The following is a 24,464-nucleotide window of genomic DNA, read 5'->3' on the forward strand; positions in this document are numbered from 1 at the left end:
GCAACCATATTTTCACATTCAAAATTTGATCGAGCGCCACCTCGAATGTGGCCAGTAGGCCACCAGTTGCCCATCCCTGCGTTATCTTATGCTGTCATGTTTTGGTTGTGCCATTTTAATTATAAATAGAAGATGCATGACTTTGTTTTAAGCTACTCTAACTTTGCCCTTTGTTGCTATTTACTAACGTTTCATTTTATTATTTTGTTACATCGTATATTTTCATTTGAAACCCAACAAGGATTTATTTGGGAGCATTGTATTATTATATACTTACTTTACGATTACATTCCACATCACAGGTGTCAAACTCAAGGCCCAGGGGGCAAGATCTGACCCACCAAATAATTTAATATACCATATATACCCTGTGAAAGCAAATTATTTTTATTGACTTCATGATTCTTACTGAAGTACCAACATAAAATTGTCTTCACTTAAAAAAAAAGTTCGTTTTAAAATAAATGTATGGGAATAATATTTGAAATTTTTTTCCTCGCCTCTAATTTCAAAACTAGTTATCCATTAATTTGTTGTGCACATGTACTATCAGACAACCACACATTGAGTTGACAGTAATAATGCCCCTTCGAAGGAAACCATAACTACGATGTGGCCTATGACAAAAATGAGTTTGACACTTGTGTTGTATGTCTTGATTAAGTTGATCTTTTTTTCCCCCCCAACTCAATTTTTTTAATTTTATTTTAATCTGTTCAGTTGTCTGACTAGGGTAATTGAACTGCTGTAAATATAGCAGATAGACAAAAGCAACATTTAATTTGTGTTACCAAACATTCTGGATCAAAAGGACGAGTGGCTTATTTTATTATTTATTTCCATTACATCAGAACTTTGTGAGGATGATGATCTGGAAGCAGAAGCAGAAAGTCCCGATATGGAACTTGGTACAGAAATCGACCAAGGTGAGTAGATAAAAAAAACAAATTTCTATCAAACATTCAAACCCGAAGTAATTGAAGAGCTGCTTTATTAATGATATTTTACTTGTAGATGACATCCCTTCTGATGCTGAAGCTGAGGCACGATTGCCCCCACCATTGCACAGTGAAGCTTTTCCTGAGGAAGACAAGACATCTGAAAGTGTGGGATCGGCTTCAGATATTGGTACATGCCGTCAATCATTCCATCAGGCTTATAACTGGAATGCGCTTTTTTTTTTGTTATGTGACAATGGAGCAGCATCTTTTTTGTTAATGTATTCAGGACCATCCAGCACTGAACCTATACTGAAAGAAGATGATGCCATCCTTTTGCCAATATTACATGCAATCGAACCTGAAAGACAGGTCAGACAATCCCAGTGCTCTTTTTCTACAGGTGCGTACGTCTCTGTGCGTGTACTAATTCCTGACCTGTCTTTATTTTCAGTTCATAGAGAGCTCTTTTGATTCTAAGGTGAAATCTCCAGACACCTGCTTTTCCCCAAAACCTTTGGCTTTTGAGGAAGTAAAAGTTCAGCGGACAACACCATCACCAACTTCCAAGAGCTCTTCGCTTGTCATCAATCCTTCACCTGTTGCTTCTCCAGCTGCTTCTTCTGTGAAAGATCCCTTCTCCCCTCCCATGTCACCTTCCAACTCCACGACCAGCTCTCCAGTTAATCCAGCAGTGGAGGTCCCTGGCAGATCCCCTGTGAAGTCACAAGATGGCTCACCAATCTGTTCCCAGCCGACATCACAACCTGAAACATGCCCACCCAAGTCGCTGGTGTCCCCTCACAAGTCTATTTGCCCTCTCACAGGCAACCCACTTTCCCCAATATGTGCACAGCCTTTGCCCTGCCATGAACCTTCATCACCTGTGGCCTCTGACTCTCCTATCAGAACCCAGCCTATTCCAAATGTCACATCAACACCGATGACCAGAACTGACAGAGCTTCTCCAGATTATGAGGATTGCTTATTAGCTGAATCTCTGTCAAGAAAGACTGATATTATTGAGGAATTTTGGTTAAAGAGTGCTGAGATTCGAAAGAGTCTCGGTCTTTCTCCTTTAGACCGCAGTAGTAAAATCTTGGACGGTAGTGTTGTTCAAAGTCCAACACAAGACTCCACTCCTGCCCAAAAACAGGCTCAGGATGTATCAGAGGACCAGAAACCTGCTTTTACTGGACGCACTGTGATTCGCAGACTCAACATCACTCTTGAAGGTCAACTCATTACACCCATTGCTCCTGTGGAGGGTAAAAGTAATTGCCCTGACACAAAAGAATTTAGCAGCAGCTCAGGTCTGGGCCTGAATGGTAGTATGGCAACAAGCCAAACGGCGAACAGTGACAGCTACACCACCTCTGACTCCATCATGCTCACCCCACCCTCCAGTCCACCACCACCTGTGCCTAATAATCAATCCCCTGCCGTTCTCAGGCAGCAAAAACACCAGGTCTCCTGGAGTAATGGGACGGGAAAACCTCCATGCGAGCTTGCCAAAGAACCACCAAAACCAAACACTCCTGTTCCTGCACAGAGAACCCAAATGAGTCCTGTATCCGCACCCAAACCTGCAACCAGAAAAGTGTTGTCGCCATCAGCAGATCTTGTGGAAACATCAGTAGTTATCATGAGGGAGAAGAAGCAGCCTCGGTCAGAGGAGCTGAGGAAGTCTTTTGTGGAGACGGTGGAAGAAATTCCATTTGCTGATGATGTGGAGGAAAACTTTGATGAACGAACGCCCGAGACAAGCACTAATAAGTTTTACACTCCAGCTACCAGCAAGGCTAGAGCTGACAGACCTCCCTTCCACCTGGCTTTAGCAATGGAAAACGGCAAACCCATTCTTCCTCTCAACCCAGTTTCTAAGACACAGAGAGCCACTCAGTTCTCCCCAGAGGCCAAAGAAATAGCTGAGGAGAGGATAAGGGCAAGAGAAAAGTCCATTAAGAGTCAGGCTCTTAAGGAAGCAATGGCCAAGCAGCTAAATAAAATGAAAGAATCCAATTTGGACGAGGTCACCTCACCTAAGGTGGCCTGGAGTGTAACCCCGGACGTGTGTGGGAAAAGTAAAATATCTGCGGTATCTCCAAAGACATCTGCTGTTAAAGCTCTGGAATCAAAGAAAACGGAGACTGTGCCCGAGCGGCTTTTCAGCAGCAACAGGAGTCTGGACAGCTCCGTGGCATCCTCCGACAGCTCATCCACAAATAAGAGCAAGAAACGAAGTTCTCTCTTCTCGCCCCGCAAAAACAAAAAAGAGAAGAAGGCAAAGAATGACGGTAGCCGGCTCTCGGGTGCCGAAGAGACACCGCCCAAACCCAAGTCTTTGTGGAAGGCTGTCTTCTCAGGATACAAAAAGGACAAAAAGAAGAAAGATGACAAGTCGTGTCCCAGTACACCATCGTCCAGCTCTACCACTCAGGATTCTGGGAAGAAGAGAGCATCCCCTGTTGGAAAGTCAGCAGGTAAAAATGGATGATGTGAGGCAAAAAAAAAAAAAAATGTTTGAGCGCGACTTGGTGCTTGACTCCGTTCTTGCTTATCTTATGTGACAGATGCGAAGTCGCGCAGAAACTTGAGCTTTTCGGAGGATTCAGATCTGTCATGTGACGACGTACTGGAGAGATTGTCCCAGAAGTCAAAGGCAGATGTGAGTCATCATTATGACTGTTGTGTCTTTCAAACCCATGTTCTAAAGGGCAGTAATCACTTGGAAAACATGCATCGGAATGATCTTTTTTCATCACCTAAAATATTGAGGTAGTGTAGCCCGAATACATCTCTCTTTCACTTCAGCTAATCAGACAATGTTAGTACACGGGGGTACAGTTGTAGCACTTAGAATAGCCAAATGAAAAGCAAAATATGGTTTCCAAGTTATATTCCTGGTCGACACATTACTGGGTGTATCTTTTCCATTTTTAAAAACGTTTTCCTTGTGAATAATTTCCATTTCTAGCGACACACGGACATCTTTGACCTAGTATCAGGCATGCACAAGGAAGCAATGAAGGAGGAGAAATTGGACAAGGAGATGAGGAGGGAGTTAAAAGAAAGAAAAAGGGTGAAAGAGAGGTTCAAAGACAGAGAAAAGGCGGTTGATCGCAAAATGGAAAAAGACAATGAGGTATTTTGCAGAAAGGGCTTCAAAACTGAATTTTAGGCAAATAACATGCTTAAATACTGTATATTTCTATGACCTTAGAGCACACTTTCCATTGCAAATTCGACTTAAATTGGAAAAATCATGCATTTTTCCATGATTCCAATGTGAATGAAATGTACTCAATATTACCCTCACTCATTTATTGTCAGAATTGTGTTTTGTGTTTGATTTCATATAATTTGAATGACCAAGTGTTATTAAGATAAGATAAGATATCCTTTATTTGTCCCACACTGGGGAAATTTACAGCCTCCAGCAGCAAGAATGTAGGAAGAAAGAAGAAAAAACAAACACCGTTCAATTAAGTGCAATATAAATACAAAATGGATAAATCGCAGTGCTATTTACAGTTGTTTTCCACATCATTTAATTATTATTAATATTTAGGTCCTCAGTAGAAACAAAAACAAAAAACAAACAAACAAACAAAAAACAACAGTTAAAAAAAACACATCTCCACATTAGACTCATAAGAGAGTTTTCAACTATAGAGGTCTGTGATTTACATGCATGTTAATGCCTCAAATTCAAATATATTGTCTCCCTTGCTTCACCCTGTGTGTGCTTAGGTGGTATCAATAGACCCGCTTTTAATTTTTTTTTAAATGTTTGCTGAATGGTGCAGTAGGTAAGTTTCTGCGTTGTGAAAGTACCTAGAATGCACCGTGTTGCTTTTGTAGAAGTGTGTGACGACCTGTTATTATGCACGCCCCTAGATTACTTTAAAATGTTGAATGACACCCTCGGTGAAGTTTAGTGTAAAGCTAAACTCGCAACAACATGAATTACACGCATTGTATATTTAAATACGGCTAATAAAACTAATGCTAGCACCCAATGTACATGATCAGCATTGGTGGTATTGAAAATGAATATACAATACTGTATGTGTGTGTATGTGTATATATATATATATATATATATATATATATTGAATTTATTATTATTATTTTTAAATTATTATTATTATGTTACTCATTCATTTTCTGGTTGTTCTTTCAAGTTTTATTTCAAGGTGAGTTTTGGTAGCCGAACAAATACTAAGTTTTGAAAGCACTGAATTATCCTGTTTATTAATTGTTTATTAATCTATCAAAATAATCATGCTAGTAGGTTATTTTCTATAATTGCCCAGCCCTAAGACATACTCTACGATTTTGTTAAATAAAGAAAAGAAAAATCATGTTAACTTTTGTTGAATATCCGTCGGACTTAAACATTGAACTGCAAACACAAAAACATGCCTTGCCACTTGCGATCCAGTCCCTAGCACCTGTTTACTAGTTTGGGTTACGTTTCTGTGTTTTAGTGCTTTTGATAAGCCTGTTCTCACAAGAGTTCAATCAGATTTTCTGTGAACAAAAACGCTGTACAATTTTCCAACTCATTTTTACAATCTTTCAGATAATTAAGAGGCTTGATTTCATTTTTTTCCAAACAAAATTGTGAGATCTGCATAATATACATTATTATATATTATGTTAACTATTCACTGAGGCTGCAATCCTGTTTTTTGAAATAAGCATCTTCAGCGCAACTTGTCTGCCACATTGTAAAGTGTGTTGCAGCAATTTTTAACATATTTTTTTAATGATTTCTCACTGAATTCTTGTGAGATCATGTTGATTAGCATAATTACCAAAGCTACATGTCCATAAGTCAGACCATATGAATTAGTTTTTTGACAACGTTACAGCTTGAAATAGATTATTCAGTGTTTTGAACTAATTTTATTTAACATATTCATTTACTGTCCCTGTGCCCACTGTTGTTTTTGTTAGTTGGGAAAAAGTAACATTGTCTGTGATTTGTACATGTAATTCAGTTAAAATGTGGCTATTATTTTAAAGGGGAAGTCAACCCAAACATGGTCATTACAATAATATATTCTATGCGGCTCCACTAGTCTACACATGGCCTTCTGAATAATAATATGTTTGTAGTATCTGAGTTGAGCAGCAAAGTCCACCCATCTCAGGGGAACAGTGGCCGCCTCCTAAGTACAAAACTGCGTGGATTTTACTGCTTAACTCATATTCCACAAACACAATATTAATCAGAATGCTGTGTTGAGACTAGTGGCGCTGCATCGAACATACAGTAATCCCTTGTTTATCGCGGTTAAGGGGACCAAAACCACCTGCGATAAACGAAAATCCGCGAAGTAGCGACCAATTAACATATACAGGTTAAAAAAATATATATCTTTTTTTTAAGTCCGCAAACGGTCCGCGAGAAGTTGCAAAACAACAGTGAGTCACATAGTCAAGTCAAGTCAACTGTATTTATAGAGCACTTTCAAACAGCCATCGCTGCACACAAAGTGCTGTACATGGAGCAATTTAACATGCACAATAAACAGTAAGACAAATCGGTAACAAAGTCGGTAGAAAGCACCAAACAGTAAAACCAAGAACAAATCTAAGTCATGTTGAGTCGAATGCCAAAGAATACAAGTGAATTTTGAGGAGGGTTTTGAAGATGGGCAGCGAGGAGGCTTGCCGAACGTTCAGTGGGAGGTCATTCCAGAGAGAGGGACCAGCAACAGAAAAGGCTCGATCCCCTCTGAGCCTCAGTTTAGTTCTTGGTACTTCTAATAATGTCTGGTCCACAGACCTGAGGCGCCGGGCAGGTGTGTAGGGGCAGATGAGCTCAGAGAGGTAAGGTGGCACGAGATTATTCAAAGATTTGAAAACAAATAAGAGGATCTTGAAAATAACTCTAAAATGTATGGGGAGACAGTGAAGGGATGCCAGAGTAGGAGTTATGTGCTCCCTCTTACGAGTACCAGTCAAGAGGCGAGCAGCGGCATTCTGGACCAGCTGAAGGCGCTTAATTGAGGACTGGCGGACTCCAAAGTAAAGGGCATTGCAGTAATCGAGCCGGGATGTGACAAAGGCATGAATTACTGTCTCAAAGTGTTCATGTGAGAGGAGAGGTTTTATTTTGGCCAGCTGTCTAAGGTGAAAGAAGCTGGATTTAACAACGGCACCAATTTGCCGATCAAGTTTGAAATCACTGTCCAGTTTGAGACTGTTGACTTAAGATAAGGAGACAGGAGGCCCTAGTCTACAGGATGGGATGGATAAGGGCCACTGGGACCAAACAATATCACCTCTTTCTTCTTTTCATTGAATCTCAAGAAATTTTGTGCCATCCAGGTTTTGATTTCTTCCAGACAGGATAGGAGTGGCCTTAATGAGAAGGCGTCTTTCTTGCTCAGTGGGACATAGATCTGGCAGTCATCTGCATAGCAGTGGAAGGGAATACCATGTCTCCTTAAGATGGAACCCAATGGGAGCAGATACAGCGAGAACAGCAGAGGCCCCAGAATTGAGCCCTGTGGAACACCACATGACAGAGGAGCAGTGCATGACTCAGAGCAGCCAAGGCTGACACAAAAGGTTCTGTCAGCTAAATAGGACCTAAACCACTCAAGAGCACTGCCGCCAATGCCCACCAAGTGCTGCAAACGAGTCAGCAGAATACTGTGATCCACCGTATGAAATGCTGCAGTTAAGTCCAATAAAACTAGACACACGTGGTCTCCAGCGTCATTTGCCAGGAGGATGTCATTAGAAACACGCAACAGGGCTCACTCCGTGCTATGCATTGTCTTGAAACCTGACTGGAAGACCTCCAAGATGTTATAAGATAAGATAAGATATCCTTTATTTGTCCCACACTATGTTATATGTTCATCCAAGAAAAAATTCAACTGCATGTGCACCACTTTTTCCAGAATTTTGGAAATGAAAGGCAGTTTGGAAATGGGCCTGAAACTTGACAGCACATCTGGATCAAGACCAGGTTTCTTGATCAAGGGTTGGACCACAGCATGTTTAAACTGTTAGGGAACTATACCAGAAGAGAGGCTGCTGTTGATAATATGTAAGACCAATGCGCCACACTCGGGAGAACCTCCTGAAAGAAGTGCGGGGGAAGAGAGTCGCAAGGGGAGCCAGATGGCTTCGTCTGGCGAACTACATCCTCCAAAAGCATCAAGGACACAGTTTCAAAAGAATTTAGCACAGCTGAACATGGAACATGGACAGAGGGGTCAGATGCGGTATTTGAGACCGGAGTCCTAGCTGTAGAGACCTTATCAATGAAAAACTGAAGGAATCTGTTGCACATCTCGGGTGAAGAATCCGAGCAAGTAGGCAGAGGGGGTTTGAGTACAGAATCTATCGTTTTAAATAGTGCGCGTGGGTTGTGACGGTTAGCTTGAATAAGGTCCGACAGATATTCTCTTTTGGCCTCTTTTACTGTGAGCTGGTAGTTACGCCAGCAGTCTTTCCAAATTTGATAAGGGACATGCAATTTGTCTTTTTTCCACTTGCGTTCGGCTTTGCGACACCCCTGCCTAGCTGCGCGGGTAATCTCGTTAAACCATGGCTCGGGTTTAGGTTTTGGGAGCACAGTTTTTGAAGGAGCCACCAAATCCAGGATGGCACGGCATGATGAGTTGAACCAAGAGGTGAGTTCCTCTGTGTTAGACGAGGGTACGCAAAGGTTATTAAAGGCATCAGAGAAACGACTAGCAGTGCGAGGGTTAAAAATTCGGCGTTTACAACTAGGAGCGGCAGATTTCACACCCCATGCGATAAGACTACGTCAAATAAAACTGCCATGTGATCAGAAATCCCATTTTCAAGGACTTCCAGATTTGACACCGGTAGACCATAAGCAAGGACAAGGTCTAAAATATGTCCTCGTTCATGTGTCGGGCTGGTCACATACTGAACGAAATTAAAAGAGTCGATAAGTCTTAAGAAGTCCTTTGCTAGTGGTTTTTCCGGACAGCACACATGGATATTAAAATCCCCCATTAGGAGTATATGATCATATCTCAGCCTGATTTCCGCAAGAAAGGTTGAAAAGTCGCTTAAAAAGTCTTTGTTGTATTTAGGAGGATGGTAAATGACAGCACAGAGCACCGGGAAAACACGACAGACTTCAAAGAAGGTTGCTTCAAAGCTGGTGGCCGATGTGGTGAATGTGCACCGTTTACATTTGAAATTGTTCTTAAAGATACCGTTCCTCCACCACGGCCTGATGTCCTCGGGCTATCGAGGAAACCACAGTCAGGTGGCAACAATTCAAGCAAAGCGTTGTACTCACCAGTACCTGCCCAAGTCTCCGTCAGACACAGGAAATCCAAGTCATTGGAAAGGAAATACTCCCTCAGAATATGGGTCTTGTTCGTCAGCGACCGGGCGTTTAACAACGCGATCCTTGTGGGAGTAGCAACGGGAGGGATTGCCTCTTCCGATCGCCGAGCCCGGGGGAATTCCCTCAAAAGCTTTCGCTGGATTCCTCCCCGAGAAAGGCGTGGAGGGTAGAAATGCCGTGGCGCGGGCATTGAGCAACATATACTGTACTCCATTTATATGATTTTTTTTTTTAATGAATATGTTTGAAAAAACCCGCAATGCACTGATAAACGAACCGCGAAATAGCGAGGGATGACTGTATTCTTAAGAAAATGTTGAGGTTGACTTCCACTCGAAATATTTTTGAACCGATTTAACATCACCATTAACCCATCTAATCATGTTATGTTTGATTACTCTTTTTTGTTTGTTTGTTTTGTGGTTTTATTTTTTATTGTTTTGTCTTCCCCAAGTCTGTTTATGTCCCTCATGCACTGGCGTTCAAGAGATCATATGCCTCAAAGGTAGTATCACATCCATTGCCATCAATAACACCCCGTGTATACCTGATTCTATGCGCATGTTCGTTTACTCCGTAAATGCCTCTGAGCATCTGGCCTAGAACTAACCGTCCTTTCTGGAAGCATGTCAAGTGGGATCACAGCACCCACTCACTCGCTCACACTTACACACTGCTGTCCAAACATGACTTCTCAGCAGCGCTTCACTTTCAGGCCACAAAGACATCCGCTGATGTCAAAGGCTGCCCCTTTCTGACTGGTATGACATTAACCTGCCTATCTGTCACTGCAACATGGTTACTCCAGTGTGGATGCTGGACAAACATTTTGCTATCGGTACTATTTGCTCTCTCTTGCCTCATTCAAGCTTTTAACGCCCTTCTCAGTAGTTTTTTTTGGGGTCAACATCCCCGCACTGCATTCTCTCAAAATGTATTGCCTGTTGTAAAGAGAATTTCCTGGTGTACAACAATGCTGTAAGAGGTCCACTGAGGTCTGTGTACGTTCAGTATTGATGATTTCTGTTTTAATATTTATGTTAAAGGTACCCGATGGAGCTTTTGATCCGTGTGCTGTTTGCAGATTAATTTCACAAGGCACCTTTGTGCATATGCTATTTCATGAGATTTAAAGGATATGAGAAACAGTCCAATTTATTTTCCAAGACAACGCACATAAATGCTCGTCCACACGGTTCACCACCATGTTGTGGACAAAATAAATTTTCTTGTTGATGAGTTCTTGAGAGCCCTTTGACGGGTCCACATTTCTTTGGTTTGAACAAAGGCCTCATCTAATGCCTTGTTGTGATTCCACTAGAAAACCTACACAGAAGAGGAGCTCAATGCCAAGTTGACGCGTAGAGTCCAGAAAGCTGCTCGACGACAAGCTAAGCAGGAAGAACTCAAGAGGTTACACCGGGCCCAGGTTAATAGCAAAATGAAAAAGTCTTTTGATAAAATGGAAATAATGATCGTGTTGTTTTAATCATTTGTAAGAATGCAATATTTCCTATTTGTGTCACTAAATGAAATGCTTAAAGGCAAGATATTCTTTCTCTAGCTATTTACAGTAGATTCATCTGGGAATTAATTGTGGGTGTGCTGGGTTTTATGTAACTGTTGGTTTTCAGTGCATAGTTGCAAAATTCAGCAAGAGGTCAAACTGAATCCTAATTATTTATGTTGTGTATGCCAGTGAATTTAAAATGCACTGTGTTAGGCAATGTTTTAGCACAACGTCTCTTCTGACCATGTGCACTGAGAACTACTGTATCCCTTGGTGAAGAAATTCACTCTGGTGGTGTGTGCAACTCATCTGCAGTTCTCCTCCCAGGCCGCCGAGTCAGCACTAAACTACACTGGAGAAGACTACTCTTGCACCCCTTAGCACTGTGCCTAAGGGCCTCTTGTTTTTCTCCAGCTACCACATGACACTGATTAAAGTTGCATCAATGCAAAAGCAGGGGAAAACTTCCAAAGTAAAAGTTCTCAGCTCTCAAATTGTCGCGTTACGCACGTACAGTTAAATTATTGAAATTACAACTTTATGAAAATACAGAGTAGCTGTAACACAGCAGTTTGTTTGGCTTTAACACTTTCCGTTATTTCTACCGTATTTATGCTGCCGTATTTGACAAACATTTTTCATGCTTATGACTGCTTTCTAGTGAGATTATGCCAATAAGTAAAAAAGAGATGATCAAACCCTTTCCCGTAATAATGTATTTGGTAGTGGTTTAACACAGTGAGCGGTGTCAGCAGGCCCCTTACCATGCATTCTGCCGGCAAGCACTATGTGGGAAATAAGGTGGTGACAGTTGAGGATGAAATATAATCTTTCTATATGACATTGGACATACAGTGTATACCACTGGAGGATTTTCGATGAGCCAGATTGTGGCACTCTCCAACTATGCATTTGTAAGAATAAATTGCAAATGAAGTGGCATTTTAGAGGTGATATTCATGGTTTGTCTTAACATTTTGAAGACTTTTGTGGGAATCAAAATGTGTCTTCTTTTTTCATTTTTTAACAATTAGATTATCCAGAGGCAACTGGAGCAGGTGGAGGAAAAGCAGAGACAACTCGAGGAGAGAGGCGTAGCTGTAGAAAAGGCATTGCGAGGAGAAGCAGGTACACACTCATTCATTATCCTTCTTTCTCTTTTTTTTTTATTCCAAATGGCGCAGTACCGCACAAATCTTGCTGCTTCAATATAAAATGTATGTTCCAGGAATTTTGTGACATTCAGACACAACAGTGTTCTTGCTAGCTTTTATTGCAACTGCTTGAATTCCCCCCTGCCCTTTGAGAGCAGGTCTCATCATAATTTGATGCTTATTTGCATGTGGCTATTTCTCAAGATATAAAATCAATAATAAATTGTATTGATGAATACAGTGATGTAAACTAGATTTGAAAAACACAAGAGGTGTCCCTTTGACATCATTTAGATCTTGTTCAAACATTTAGTTTTTCTGTGCAACGAAAGCAATTAAATGTTGTTTCTCTGAAGCAAAAAAAAAACATTTTTGATAAGGGGCCATTAAAGATAGAACAAACAACTTATATGTGAATCAGCCCCACTGCTCATTATGTTGTGCAGTTTGATGGACATTAGAAGGACCACATTATATACGAGAGAGTGGTTGTGGGAACGTATTACGAAGGTACTGTAGGTAGGTACTGTCATGTGTACTCCAACCTAATTAATTGTGATGGTGAATCATTGCTGTAAAAGCTTAGCACAATCAGATACATGCATGTATGATATTGTGCAAAAATCTGGGGCCAGTACTATACAAGCATTGTTTTTTATTTTCCACCCTTTTTGTTGTATTCAATTAGAAATTGTAAACCAGTAAAAAAGGACCGATACAATTAGGCATGAATACACACAAACCAAAATCGTTTCCATAAAACTTTGTAGTTGGGGGGGGGGGGGGGGGTGTACGGGACAAGCGAGAAAAGCAATTGGCATCAATCTGAACAAAGGTGCACAAACAGAAATACATTTATACATGTTTACAGTATGAGTCCCAAGCATTGACGCAACCCGTCCACCACCCAGAATCATAATGGCACCTCCCGTCTGTTCATAGTACGCGATGAATAGTCTGCTAAGTAATGCATAGAGGGACAAGATGTTGCTAAGCTTAATTGTCTTTTCCATTTCTTCATCATTTATACCTGTTGGAGGGATGCACTTTACTGTGTGACAATCTTGATATATACAGTGTGGTCATCCCGTGGTTGCTTAAAAAAAATGTAAATCTAATGGTGGACTAAAAGTTTTGCACAGTATTGTATATTCATTGAACAGAAGGTATATTTATTGGAATTATTTTCAAGTGACTTTGCTTTCCACCCCAATCAGTTGTTTCTCTGCTGTAACATGTTTGCAACTCTACTTTCTTAAAGGAATGTACAAAGGTACTTATACATTACCCAAACAGCACAAAAGAAGATCAGGTATTAGATTCACTAAAGTTTCTCTTCATACGAATGACATGTGACACTGTGACATCGGCTCCATCTGTGGTGACACACTGCAACAGTTCTCCATCTCTGAACATTGTAATTTGTCTCTAACATCCGCCATTTTTAGAAGAGCTGCATGCACTCAGGAGAATGTGTGTCCCGACAAATATGTGTGTGTGTGTGTGTGTGTGTGTGTGTGTGTGTGTGTGTGTGTGTGTGTGTGTGTGTGTGTGTGTGTGTGTGTGTGTGTGCGTGTGTGTGTGCTTGTTCTGGATGCATGTTGTCTCCTCCACTGTCACCCAGCGAGGACCGTTTCCCTGATTCGGGTCCTTTCTGATGGTCAACGCCGTATGGTAGAAATCAAATTCAGATTGGTTGACAGAATTATAGGCTATTTTCCACAAAGATTTGTTGCGTGTAGCCAAGTGGTGCTACAAAAAATCCCTTGCTTTAGATTTATGCTGCTGCAATGTAGGACAGCAGCAATCTGGATATCGCGTTGAACGTCCAATATAAATGAGATGTATTGGGCCATGTTTGAGCAGTACATCACAGTCATGTTGGAAGAGAAAAGAGCCTTCCTGAAACTGTTTCCACAGATTTGAAAAAAAAATCTTGGTAAAATGGATTAGGAGTCGCACAGAACTAAGGAAGTCTGAACTAAAGCCTGATTTTTATTTTTTTTAAAGTGAGCTCTCTCCCAAATATCTCTGTACTTATACTGTATCATGTGGTACTCAAAGATCCCTTTTAAAACCCAGATGCTCTTTTGATGAGAAGTAATCAATTATTCAATCATGATATATAATGAATCTTCTATACTTGGCTGGGTTAAAGAATCTTATTTGATTGGATGACACAAAACTGCCATAAAAGTCCAAATAAAGTAAGGCTGAGCCAGTTCTCAGCAATACAGCAAGTCTGTAAAACAGATTGCTTATTTTGATCACTGTCATGTGCTCATGCTTACAAGCTGTTTGTGCTGGGCACCGTGGTGAGTACAGAGGGATATGTCTTTTGAGTGTCCCTGTGGGTTGAAGTGTACCTATGTGTGTGCATGCATGCTCATTTTAGGAACATTGTTTGTGTGCCCAGTGTGGGGCAGTGTGAAATAACTCTTGTGTCTAATATATCCCTGTCATTGTAGACTATTGGGGAGATTCTAATTACAGTGAAATCCTGGACTTACATCTGGGCGGTATGTATTTGCAATCTGTCGTTTAAAGACTAACCTAATGGCTAACTGAATCTCTCCCCACCCTACCTTTTGTTTTGTACCCATCTACCTCCATTGACTGTCTGGCTGATTGGTTTTCGCATCATTGCAAAGCCTCCTCCATTCCACTTGTCCGTATTCTCTGGCCTTCTCCTCAGCAACATGACAAAGGAGATCAGACCAATAAGATTGAAGTTGATGTCTATAAACCTATGAACGATGGATTTTCGAATAATGTAAAGGCGACATTAATTCTAGTAAATTGCAGTGGTGCAGCACATCACACGGCACTCAGCGCATAGGTGTTGCTCATATTTTGCCCCTCTCCTGTCGAAACAAGAAATTCTGCTCCACTGTGAACTACAAGCACAATAAGAGATGCAGAAATGAACAGTATTTGAGCTCCAAAATGGTAGTACTACTATTGTATTTGCAGTAAGATAAAAATAAATGTCCACTTCTTTACACATTCATGAATGTAAAATGTAACAACCCGCACAATGACTGAGATGTGATAATAAAATAAATTACATTCATGACTGTCACTACATAATAATTTTTTTTAAACCCATAGAAATACCACAATAAGCAACAGAATGATATGTCGGCGGATTACCTGTACACCCGCTCTGAAACAAATGAAAGCGCCCTGCATAATGCTGGGTGTTGTCATCATTTTCATGCTTTCTGTCATAGGCATATGGCTTCTTCATGCAAACGAGTCCTTGCCTGTGAAACCGTTCCCAGCAAACTAAACTTGAATATATACTAGAGTTCTGACAAGTCTAACCGAAAATGTAGCGAGTTTTAAAATACACAGTAAATAGATCATGACCACTATTCAATTGTCCCCAGGGATGGGGAAACATTCAGAGCGCAGCTTGTGTCCTATTAAAAACAAATGTGTTGTTTGTCCCATTAACTGTGCCCCCCAGTGTCAATAATACTTCCGCCTTGTTAAGATTCCCAATAATCCATCCTTCTCCTATGTGCTGTCATTGTTTCCCATCATCCTTCCCTGATTTTATTTTTCCCCCCTCATACCTGCTCAGTTGTTGCTCCCCCAGTATTTAACCACAGCGTGTGCCAATGTTAACCCCTCAATCTAGTCTTAAGTGTGATTAGTCTGTAGTCAGCATGTTGGACTTGACATTTTCAATGCAGTCTTGTTTGAATACGAGGTGAGATTTCAACCCTTGATTCCACTGTAAAATGGTTTATTTAGAAATGTCTCCCCCCAAATTTTAAGAGGCTCATGATTTCTCTTTGTTTGGCCTTGTAGCTTGTTTTTACTCACCCATGCGAGAAATTGCTTGGTGTTTGGACATAACGATGAACTCACTCCCACAATAACATTTCGTTCATTGGCTCACTTGTCACAAACTGACATACACGTTCACAATCCACGGGGTTCCAATACAAGAGCCGTATCGAAAAATTGATTAGATTTTTACAAAGATAGTAATGCTGAGTTTTGATTCAGCCTCTCGAGGGCTTGTCTTGGATTGCCTGCAATATACAGTACATGCAAGGACAAATGATCAGAAAATCCTCTCAGTATGAATTGGCCTTGTGGAAAAAAAAAAGTACATATACTATATATACTGTACATAGCTGTTGTATTGGATCTCGATGCTGTCCAGATATCACTATTGTTATGGCTTTTGGTTAGGAGGGAATTTAACGACTGATATTGTGTGAGTTGGTGTTAGGGAATTAAGGTGTAGTTCCATGTGTGTTGTCTGCCTTATTTGGAAAATTCTTGATCATGAGTATCATTTGGCTTTTTTATTTGCCTTTCTTGACTCTGGCCTGTACTCTCTGCTTCTCATGCTAGCTTTGAATTCAGCACTTTAAGTCTCGTGTCCAACTTGGTGGAGTTCGGTATCCTGTTAAGAAATTTGAATTACATCACATTTCCTTTACTAGTACCTATTTGCAGTTGTGATATTATTTAAATGAGTAAACATCTTTCGCTCACTTAAAATGAGCTCAACGAATATGTTCTTCATAACCCTCTTGCATCACACTGCATATAGGGAAAAGTCAATCAAATCTATTTCAAATAATGAAGGTATAAAATGTTAGTCCAGTCGGTACAGAACTGCTCTACACTTTGTGAATGGTACAGTGACAAGCCCATGCTACCTGAATAACGTTATTAATCCTGTGATTATGCCCATACTTGAACAACATGGGCCTAATTTCATCTTCATGGATGACAATGCACCACCATGCCGTGGTCACATAACGGCATGGCGGTCGACTGGTAGAGCACGTCCGCCTCACGGCACAGAGGAGCAGGGTTCGATTCCGGCTCTGCCCTTCCTGTGTAAAGTTTGCATGTTCTCCCCATGCCTGCGTGGGTTTTCTCCGGGTACTCTGGTTTCCTTCCACATTCCAAAAACATGCATGGCAGGCTAGTGGAACACTCTAAATTGTCCCTAAGTGTGACTGTGAGCGCGGATGGTTGTATGTCAATGTGTGCTCTGCTATTGACTGGCAACCAGTTGAGGGTGTCCCCTGCCTACTGCCCGAAGACAGCTGGGATAGGCTCCAGCACACCCTGCGACCTTTGTGAGGATAAGCGTATCGGGAAATGGATGGATGGATGGCTGAAAATAAATATACATGCATGCATACATATTGGCCGCTTTATCGGGCATAGGTGTCCACGTTATTACAGGAGATATTTGTAAAGAAAGAGATCAAGCAGATGGACTAGAAAAAAACAACTTTGAATTACCTTAAACCCTTGTAACTGCTTTTCAAACACCGATACAACATAGTCAAGCATGGCTTTCTTCATCTTCCAGCTTGTCAGGATTGCGTAAAAACACAGGTGGTAGATTGAGATGCAGCTCAACAAATTAGTTTCAAATTAGTAATTTTTATTGAAGAAAAAGAGCTCATGAGCACGAATACGAACAACGTTCCACTCGGTATTCATACTTGCTTCACAGAAAATACGTGAATGAGAAAAATTCATTTGGAATCCTGCTTGAGTAACCGCCTTTTCATGCAGTTTTTAGCTAGTGTTACGCCCCTTGGCTATTCAACCTGGCTGTTGCGGTGCAGTGGGTGCTATCATGGGCTATGGCCTCTCTTTAACCCATCAGCAGCTCATTCGTCAGTCAGCTATACCATCTTCATTTACTTAGCAATGAAAGTCCTTTAGATGACACCATCCAAGTGAGATCGTACATTAGTGTTGTGACACTTGTGAACGAGCAGCTCTTTTGCTGTGAATGTTGAGAATTGATTTGCGGCTTTGAGAGAGCCCTTTTTGGGGGGGGGGGGCACCAATTTAGTATGGTGTTTTTTAACATTGGAGCAATCTGCTTAAATGTACAAAATGGTGGGTACAGTTGTGGAAAATAACACCTCTCCAAAGCTTAGCAGTGGAATTTATTCGTGTATGCTTTGATAACTTTACTCCTAATACAGTAAATGAAAAAGTGCCGGAAAGTCCTGCAAAAGTCCTAAAAAATTATTTTACGGAAAGAGTGGGAACTTTGGCCTGGTATTTATTTATTTATTTGTCATCATGCCTCCAATTAAATTATACAAATGCTAATATGAAGATTCAGTTTGAGCACTGACTCAGTTTCATTGGTCCATTGTGATGGTAAGATGTGATGGGATTGTATCTCAATCTATTGGCAGCATGAAACTCGTTAGTAAAAATCCATAAATTAACTCATTGAATACCACCCCTTTTCACTGGAGCAACCCCCTCAATCCCTCACATTTTACTGAATTTTGACTGATTTGCAAGGCCCACAGAATTTTCTGTTCTATGGCTATATATACATGCAACCTGTCAAAAGAAAGGTGAGACTCTCTTCTTTCAGCAGAAAAAAAAGTTTGTTTCTATCTTTCTCCGTTCGTTGGCAATCAGCATTAGAAAACTGCTAAGTTTTATGGGAAAGGCCGATTTTCTGCGGAGATCCAGAGAAAATGAGCTTTTTGTAAAAGCATGCATTTCAAGCATCATTTCAAGTTTTACACTATTTTTTGCTTTTGTGACAGCTCAAATACCTCAATAATGTGTTCCTCCTACAAAAGAACATTACAAATAATGTTTTTGTAGCAAAATAATTTATTTGCACACAACAAAACTATTGAACTATGAACAAAAGTGCAGCTGTGGAGAAGATGGTTTTTGGCTTCCATCCAGTTTGTCACCATCGATTCATCCCACCACGTCCAGATGCACGACCTATAAATTATAGAAACATAAAAAGTTGCAAATATATCTTGCTGCAGAGTGAGGTACAATAATTTTATTTACCTTTCTTTCCACCACCAAAGCGAGGAGTCGTCATCTTTTGGCTTCTGGTTGGACAATCTGTAATGTATAGAAGTATGTACAATTACCACACTTTTAGTTTTTTTATTGTTGCTTTCCACTTACATTTCAACATCTCTCACACACACACATACATGCTCGCACACTGCTATTTACACCATTCATTCCACGTTGCTCAGCATCCAATTTGAAATGAAATGGAATATGAATTTAACACTAGTGGTTTTAGCAGAGCTGAGCGGACCAAATGTGTCCTGTTTTTCTTTTTTGTTTGTTTTTTGAAAACCTATGGCGACATGCAAGTCAGCGCATATTTTCATCCACATCTACGAGACGCATCAACCGTACATAAATGATGAGTGTTACTGGCAACTTCATAGTATAGCGGGGAATGTAGCGGTGCATAAAAGTGACTGAGGAGGCATAAGAAGTGATGAAGTTTTGAATGGGAACTTGCAAGCTAGTCAGCAGTTACCTCCTCGTTCCAGCGGCTCTGGCGAGGACTCTCAGCTGCTTTCCGTTACGTCCGAAGGCACACATTCATCCGACATCGGGATCCAAATCGCTCTCCAATTCATCGTTTTCGTCGTCGTCTTTACGAGACGATTCCAACGAATCGCTGACGCGTGCCCGGCGTCGGCCATGCGAAGTAATGCAGCCTCTTTGCCGTCATCGCTGGAAGTCGCCGGGGAGACGATTTGTGGGCGACGTGGGGCATCGGGAGGCACAAAATGCTCAAGCGATGATCGCTGACGTGGAGCAAGTTCATCTTCATCAGATGAACTCGAAACTCGGCGTGAGATATGCGGGCTGCGTGTAGCACGCCATGTTTGTGCAGGCCGACGTTCGTTTGACGGGTGCCGCTTTCGATTAGTGACCGAAGCGTCATTTTCTCTTCCACACAAACACCATCTCCTTTGTTGTTTTGTTTCGAGGATGCTTTTATACCGAAAAAAAATCATTTTTAGTTAGTTATTTCCTTTTCTCCATCGTTGCTAGTTGCTAATGTTCCAATCCACTATCCACATACGCCCCTCCTTCACTGTACGCCCTTTCTACTCCTTCTGCGGCGTGATCCTGGTTGATTTTTGCACCACTGCCACCCGATGGCCAATTTCTTGCTATTTAACATTGCCGTCAAGCCTAATCCTGTGGTGAGAAGTTGCATCGGACTCTCTTGCACCCTCCCCCATGAAAACACGTGATTGACGTATTAATACGTCATGGGGAGGGAACGGCTATGCGCAAATTGACGTATTTATACGTCAAAGGGTGTAAATGAGTTAACCATGTCACATTCAAAGCCACAAGGTTCAAAGCATGGGAAAAAAGTAGCAGTTTATATTCCGGAAATATCGGTAGTACTGTTTCACATTTACATGGTGGTCAAAAATCAGTTTTCATCATAATAGTTATCGGCGTAGCATACTTTATAGTAGCCTTCATGGAGAAGAAATGGAACAAGTCATCAAATTGAATGGTGGTGCTGTAGCATATGTGTTGTTTGAGCAGACGTAGTGGACTCATCACTGATCGGTTTATTGCAGTGACATCAAGCTCATATTGACGGTTCATATCCAATTTGTGGCTTACAGTTGCATTAAGTGGGATCAGATAAGTATCCAGTTTTTATGCACGTTTTGAAGAAGCCTGATTTCCATCTGAAGATATACAGTATGATTCCCTGCTTTTTTTTCCCCTCTTCACTTTAACCATGAGCTGTAAATTGAGCCTATTAAGGTTTTTGTATTGAAGTGCAAGCCTTTTCATTCCATGGTATCCTCAAAAGAATAATGTGTTGGCCTAATGGAAGTGTCTAGAGAGCAGTACTCGTGCATTATCACAAAAGCCTTTTCTTCCAGGTTGTTTTGCTATTTTTACTCCTACTTTATTCATCCCTCATACCACAAAGGTGATCACTCCCACCTTCTCATCCTAGGTGATTTGTCTTCTTCCTATCCCACTGTTCCTGCCCTCCTTTGATATCCTCCTCCATGTTTTTCTCTTTCTCATCACACGTGTCCCCTCACCCTGTATCCTCGACTGTTTCCTGCTGTAACATCTCTGCTTTTCTTCTTCTCTATCATTTCTACCATCCCTTCTCTGTTCCACATCAATGTCCCGGTCTGTGTCAGTCCCTCGCTCCCTTTCCCCCTGTCTTGTGGAAGTTGAGCCTTTTGTGGGGATGCACCGTCGGAGAACTCTCCCCTTCTGCCTCTGCTGTTCCCCTGAAGGTAACCTAACCTCGCCGCCTCTGCTTGTCGGGTGTGGCAGGTTACCACGGCAACCGCAGGGGTTCTCCAGAACTGGGCTATTTCCCTGAACCCTCCCCAATTGTCTTGCCTTCCCCCATCTTTTTCTTTACCAGCTCTGCTGTGATGTTGCGAACCAGCTGCATGCATGGTTTTCAAGTGCAACCATTTGAATAGGTCATTGTAGTGACCGTCATTCGCCATTTTCAGATAGTATGACAAATCTCCACACAAAAACTGTAACTTGCGCTTGGAGGCTTGATTCAGGAGTGTCATCCTTGCATGGTGTGAAGTTGTGTTGTAAATATTGGAGCCTGCACAAAGCAAGTTTTAAAAATTAATGAATCATCTGGTTTGTTCTTGTAGCTAATACCTGCCAATGGAGATTTTGCCTGGGTTTCAATTTGTGAAGTGTGTGAAGGTGCAAGCTTTTGTTTTCATGTGTGATCTGATTGATTTATGCTTTACTTTTAAGTTCTTTGAGGGTTCTCCTTTGTTTGGCGCTGAGGGCTGGTGGTGGTGGGGATGGTGGAAAGAAAATGTCCAAAAAAACCTAAAGTCTCATGTCTTTAGGTTACCCCTGTACCTCTATCGACAACATGTGCTCCACCCCAACTTTATCTTCTAGTTGAAATACGCCATGCTAATTACTTGTTCCAATTCATTTAAGTATGCAATTAAAAAAAAGTGGTGAACATGTACCAGCTCTTTAAATCTTTGTACTTCCAACGGAACAGTAGTCATGGCACCTAGCTTTTTGGTTTTCTAAACAAGGAGTTACAGCGCCCAAAGGTTTGTACTTTTTGCTACAATGCGACGTGGGATTCTGGTTAAGGTAAGCCGTATTAAACTAAAAAGGAAAACGTGGACATTTTGCCATCCTCATGTGCTGCCGGAGGCTGAGTGCGCTCTGGTCACTATTTCTGCCTGTAACGTGCTCCATTCATTTTCATGGTCTCGGATTTTGATTTAGATTTTTTTTCTACCTTAGAATGAGATTTTTTCTGATTTTGAAAGAAGAAAAAATGGCAAGAAAGTACGTAAAATAGTGACATAAACCTGTAATCAATGAAGTCATGTTCAAAATTGGAAACCTCACGATAGACTGAAGCCACAATACCCGAACGGCGAAGTAGCGAAGGAACACTGTATTGCCATTGTCAGCCAGACTTCACTAAAAACCCTCAATTAATAGACTTAAATACACCCTGTGGAATTACACCAAAAGTACAGAAAAGAAGAGACGAAATTATTTTTACCTATATTTTGAATTTGAAAGTCTGACCAGGCCAAACTAAACTCTATGTAAAGTTTATAATAATGTACAGTACTTAACACATTCATTAAACCGCATGAATATGAGAAGAGGCCATCAAGCATCATGAAGTATTCTGAGTACTCTTTCAGTGAGCTCTAGGATTGAGACCATTTCAATGATTATTTCAAACTGAATAGTACCCTTTGAACACGGTCAAGCATGACAGACTACTGTTAAAATAATGTTTTCTGTTCAGGACGCAAGTTCATGACAAGAAAGTGCCACCTCAATCGAGATTAAATGAACAAAATTGTATTTGGGGGAGGATGGGGGTGATATCTGCAATCGAAATGCATACTGCTCACAAAGCATTTTTGATCAAGTATGTTGTCAAAGCAGCTAGCACCTTAGCTTGGCCATAGAATATCCCGGGATTCATTCTGAAGAAAGGAGATTTGTGGCTCAGAAATAGTTTGTTTTTAAACTGCTCTGTTTTGATTGGATTTGAATGATTTAATTTCTGATGGTGGGTCATTAGCTGGTCAAGCAAGGATTAAGGAATTTATTGAAATATATATACAGTATATTGAACACATGTACTGTGTGTGTGTGTGTGTGTGTGTGTGTGTGTATAATATACCTGTATATAATATATTTCTATTAGTTCTTGGCTTTGGTCCAATGTTTTTGCTGTCTCGTTTTTTTTTTTTTTTTTGGTTGTTCTTCGTAACCCTCACGTATTCCCTCAACACCCCCATCCTACCCGCCCTTCCACACACATGCACCTCATCACTTTGTACTCTATTAAACCAAGAAGAGACAAAATAATAGTTACCCCAAAAAGAACAGTCTGATCTGCATTATGCTAATAGATCATTACAACAGATTGTCTTTCCAACTTTTAAGTGTGTTTGAGAGTTGTTTGTATGTACACCTCACTGAAGTCAAAACCACCACACCATCTTTATGTGACTCTGGGAAATATGGATAACCGACCACATTGGTGTCAAGTCCATCTTTCCACCTCACCATCCCTCAACGAGGACATCCTACCTTGGCTGTGATTGCATTCCCCAATGTCAATCCTTGAGTGTCCTTGTGTGTTCAATCTGATGTTGTGCATCTCACCGCGACACTCCTCCAACACTTTTCTCCAGGTATGGGAAAGAAGGATGATCCCAAACTGATGCAAGAGTGGTTCAAGCTCGTGCAGGAGAAGAATGCCCTCGTCCGCTATGAATCTGAACTCATGATATTGTAAGTGATATACTCAAAAGCATTTGGTGTTGGATTCTTTTTAACACCCTGCAATGAATCGATCTAAGTGGCAGCAACACCCTTTGAATGATCCACTTTGTGTTTTTTTCATGTTACGTTTAAATTCTGTTATTCCCGGGAGCCGCAGCAGCCCACTTTGCCCGAAACATTTAAGTGACATGGGATTTTAGCTGTGTTCGTCTTTGTATTCAACACCCCCCCCCCCACATGTATTCCAGTTTTGTCACAATACCTACACAACTTAACTATACAGTACCCCCCCCCCAAAGTAGCACATTTTGGGCAAATGAAGCCGCTGTGGCAATCGGGAACATATACTCACTCCCAAACTACATGTCAGAACGCAATGCATTGTGTAATGCCAGGACGCTAAGCCGTCACATGGACGGATTTAATGTGACAAAACATAGAAGAAATAATAAATAGCTGTATAATAAAATCTAAATCAAGCCAAGGCTGAACACAGGCTGCTGGATCCCCTCCGTTATTTCGATGAGAAGGTACCTTATTTTAATTTGGCTGTGGTAAGTACAATTATTATATCAAAACATTTATTCGGATAAGTCACTCCGAAAGGCTGAAAGTTCAAAGCTACAGAATTGATCAGGGTTGATGGGTGTTCTCCTGTTCATTTTTTCCTTCAAGTGCCAGAGAATTGGAGCTCGAGGACCGTCAGAGTCGACTGCAGCAGGAACTAAGGGAGCGAATGGCTGTGGAAGGTAAGTTTGTGGGTCATTCATTGCCCATTCCTCAAGACTGAGTTCCCCCCTCATGTAATTATTAGAATCACCTCTTTGTATGAAGCACCGCAAAAAAAAATAAAATAAAATAAAACCTCCAACCAGTCATAACAAGGAGAGGAATAT

At 41.1% G+C, this 24,464-nt stretch overlaps 1 protein-coding gene and 1 long non-coding RNA gene across 5 annotated transcripts in view; one reads left to right on the forward strand and one right to left on the reverse strand.

Annotated features, from left to right (window-relative positions):
• Positions 1–24,464, forward strand: part of mical3a (microtubule associated monooxygenase, calponin and LIM domain containing 3a) — an 82,348-nt gene that overhangs the window by 52,639 nt on the left and 5,245 nt on the right. For 2 of the 4 annotated variants that reach the window (XM_086109136.1, XM_086109137.1), the window contains 13 exons: positions 852–926; positions 1,015–1,128; positions 1,228–1,310; positions 1,393–3,421; positions 3,512–3,606; positions 3,916–4,083; positions 9,752–9,802; positions 10,619–10,726; positions 11,842–11,935; positions 13,223–13,273; positions 14,430–14,480; positions 23,478–23,577; positions 24,244–24,317. In XM_086109136.1, the coding sequence (XP_085965262.1) occupies positions 852–926; positions 1,015–1,128; positions 1,228–1,310; positions 1,393–3,421; positions 3,512–3,606; positions 3,916–4,083; positions 9,752–9,802; positions 10,619–10,726; positions 11,842–11,935; positions 13,223–13,273; positions 14,430–14,480; positions 23,478–23,577; positions 24,244–24,317 (3,093 nt within the window). Of the gene's footprint in view, positions 1–851; positions 927–1,014; positions 1,129–1,227; positions 1,311–1,392; positions 3,422–3,511; positions 3,607–3,915; positions 4,084–9,751; positions 9,803–10,618; positions 10,727–11,841; positions 11,936–13,222; positions 13,274–14,429; positions 14,481–20,945; positions 21,045–23,477; positions 23,578–24,243; positions 24,318–24,464 lie in introns of all 4 variants that reach the window. The other 2 variants (XM_086109138.1, XM_086109139.1) reach the window with 2 other exon arrangements.
• Positions 18,581–19,357, reverse strand: LOC147205949 (uncharacterized). Its single transcript, XR_015100701.1, has 3 exons — positions 19,286–19,357; positions 18,793–18,849; positions 18,581–18,720 (listed from the first exon to the last, which is right to left on the reverse strand). It is a non-coding gene; the product is annotated as an uncharacterized LOC147205949 (long non-coding RNA).

Source organism: Hippocampus guttulatus, chromosome 4 (genome assembly GCF_054856545.1).
Source record: "Hippocampus guttulatus isolate MCC_2025c chromosome 4, RoL_Hgut_1.0, whole genome shotgun sequence".
NCBI lineage: Eukaryota > Metazoa > Chordata > Actinopteri > Syngnathiformes > Syngnathidae > Hippocampus > Hippocampus guttulatus.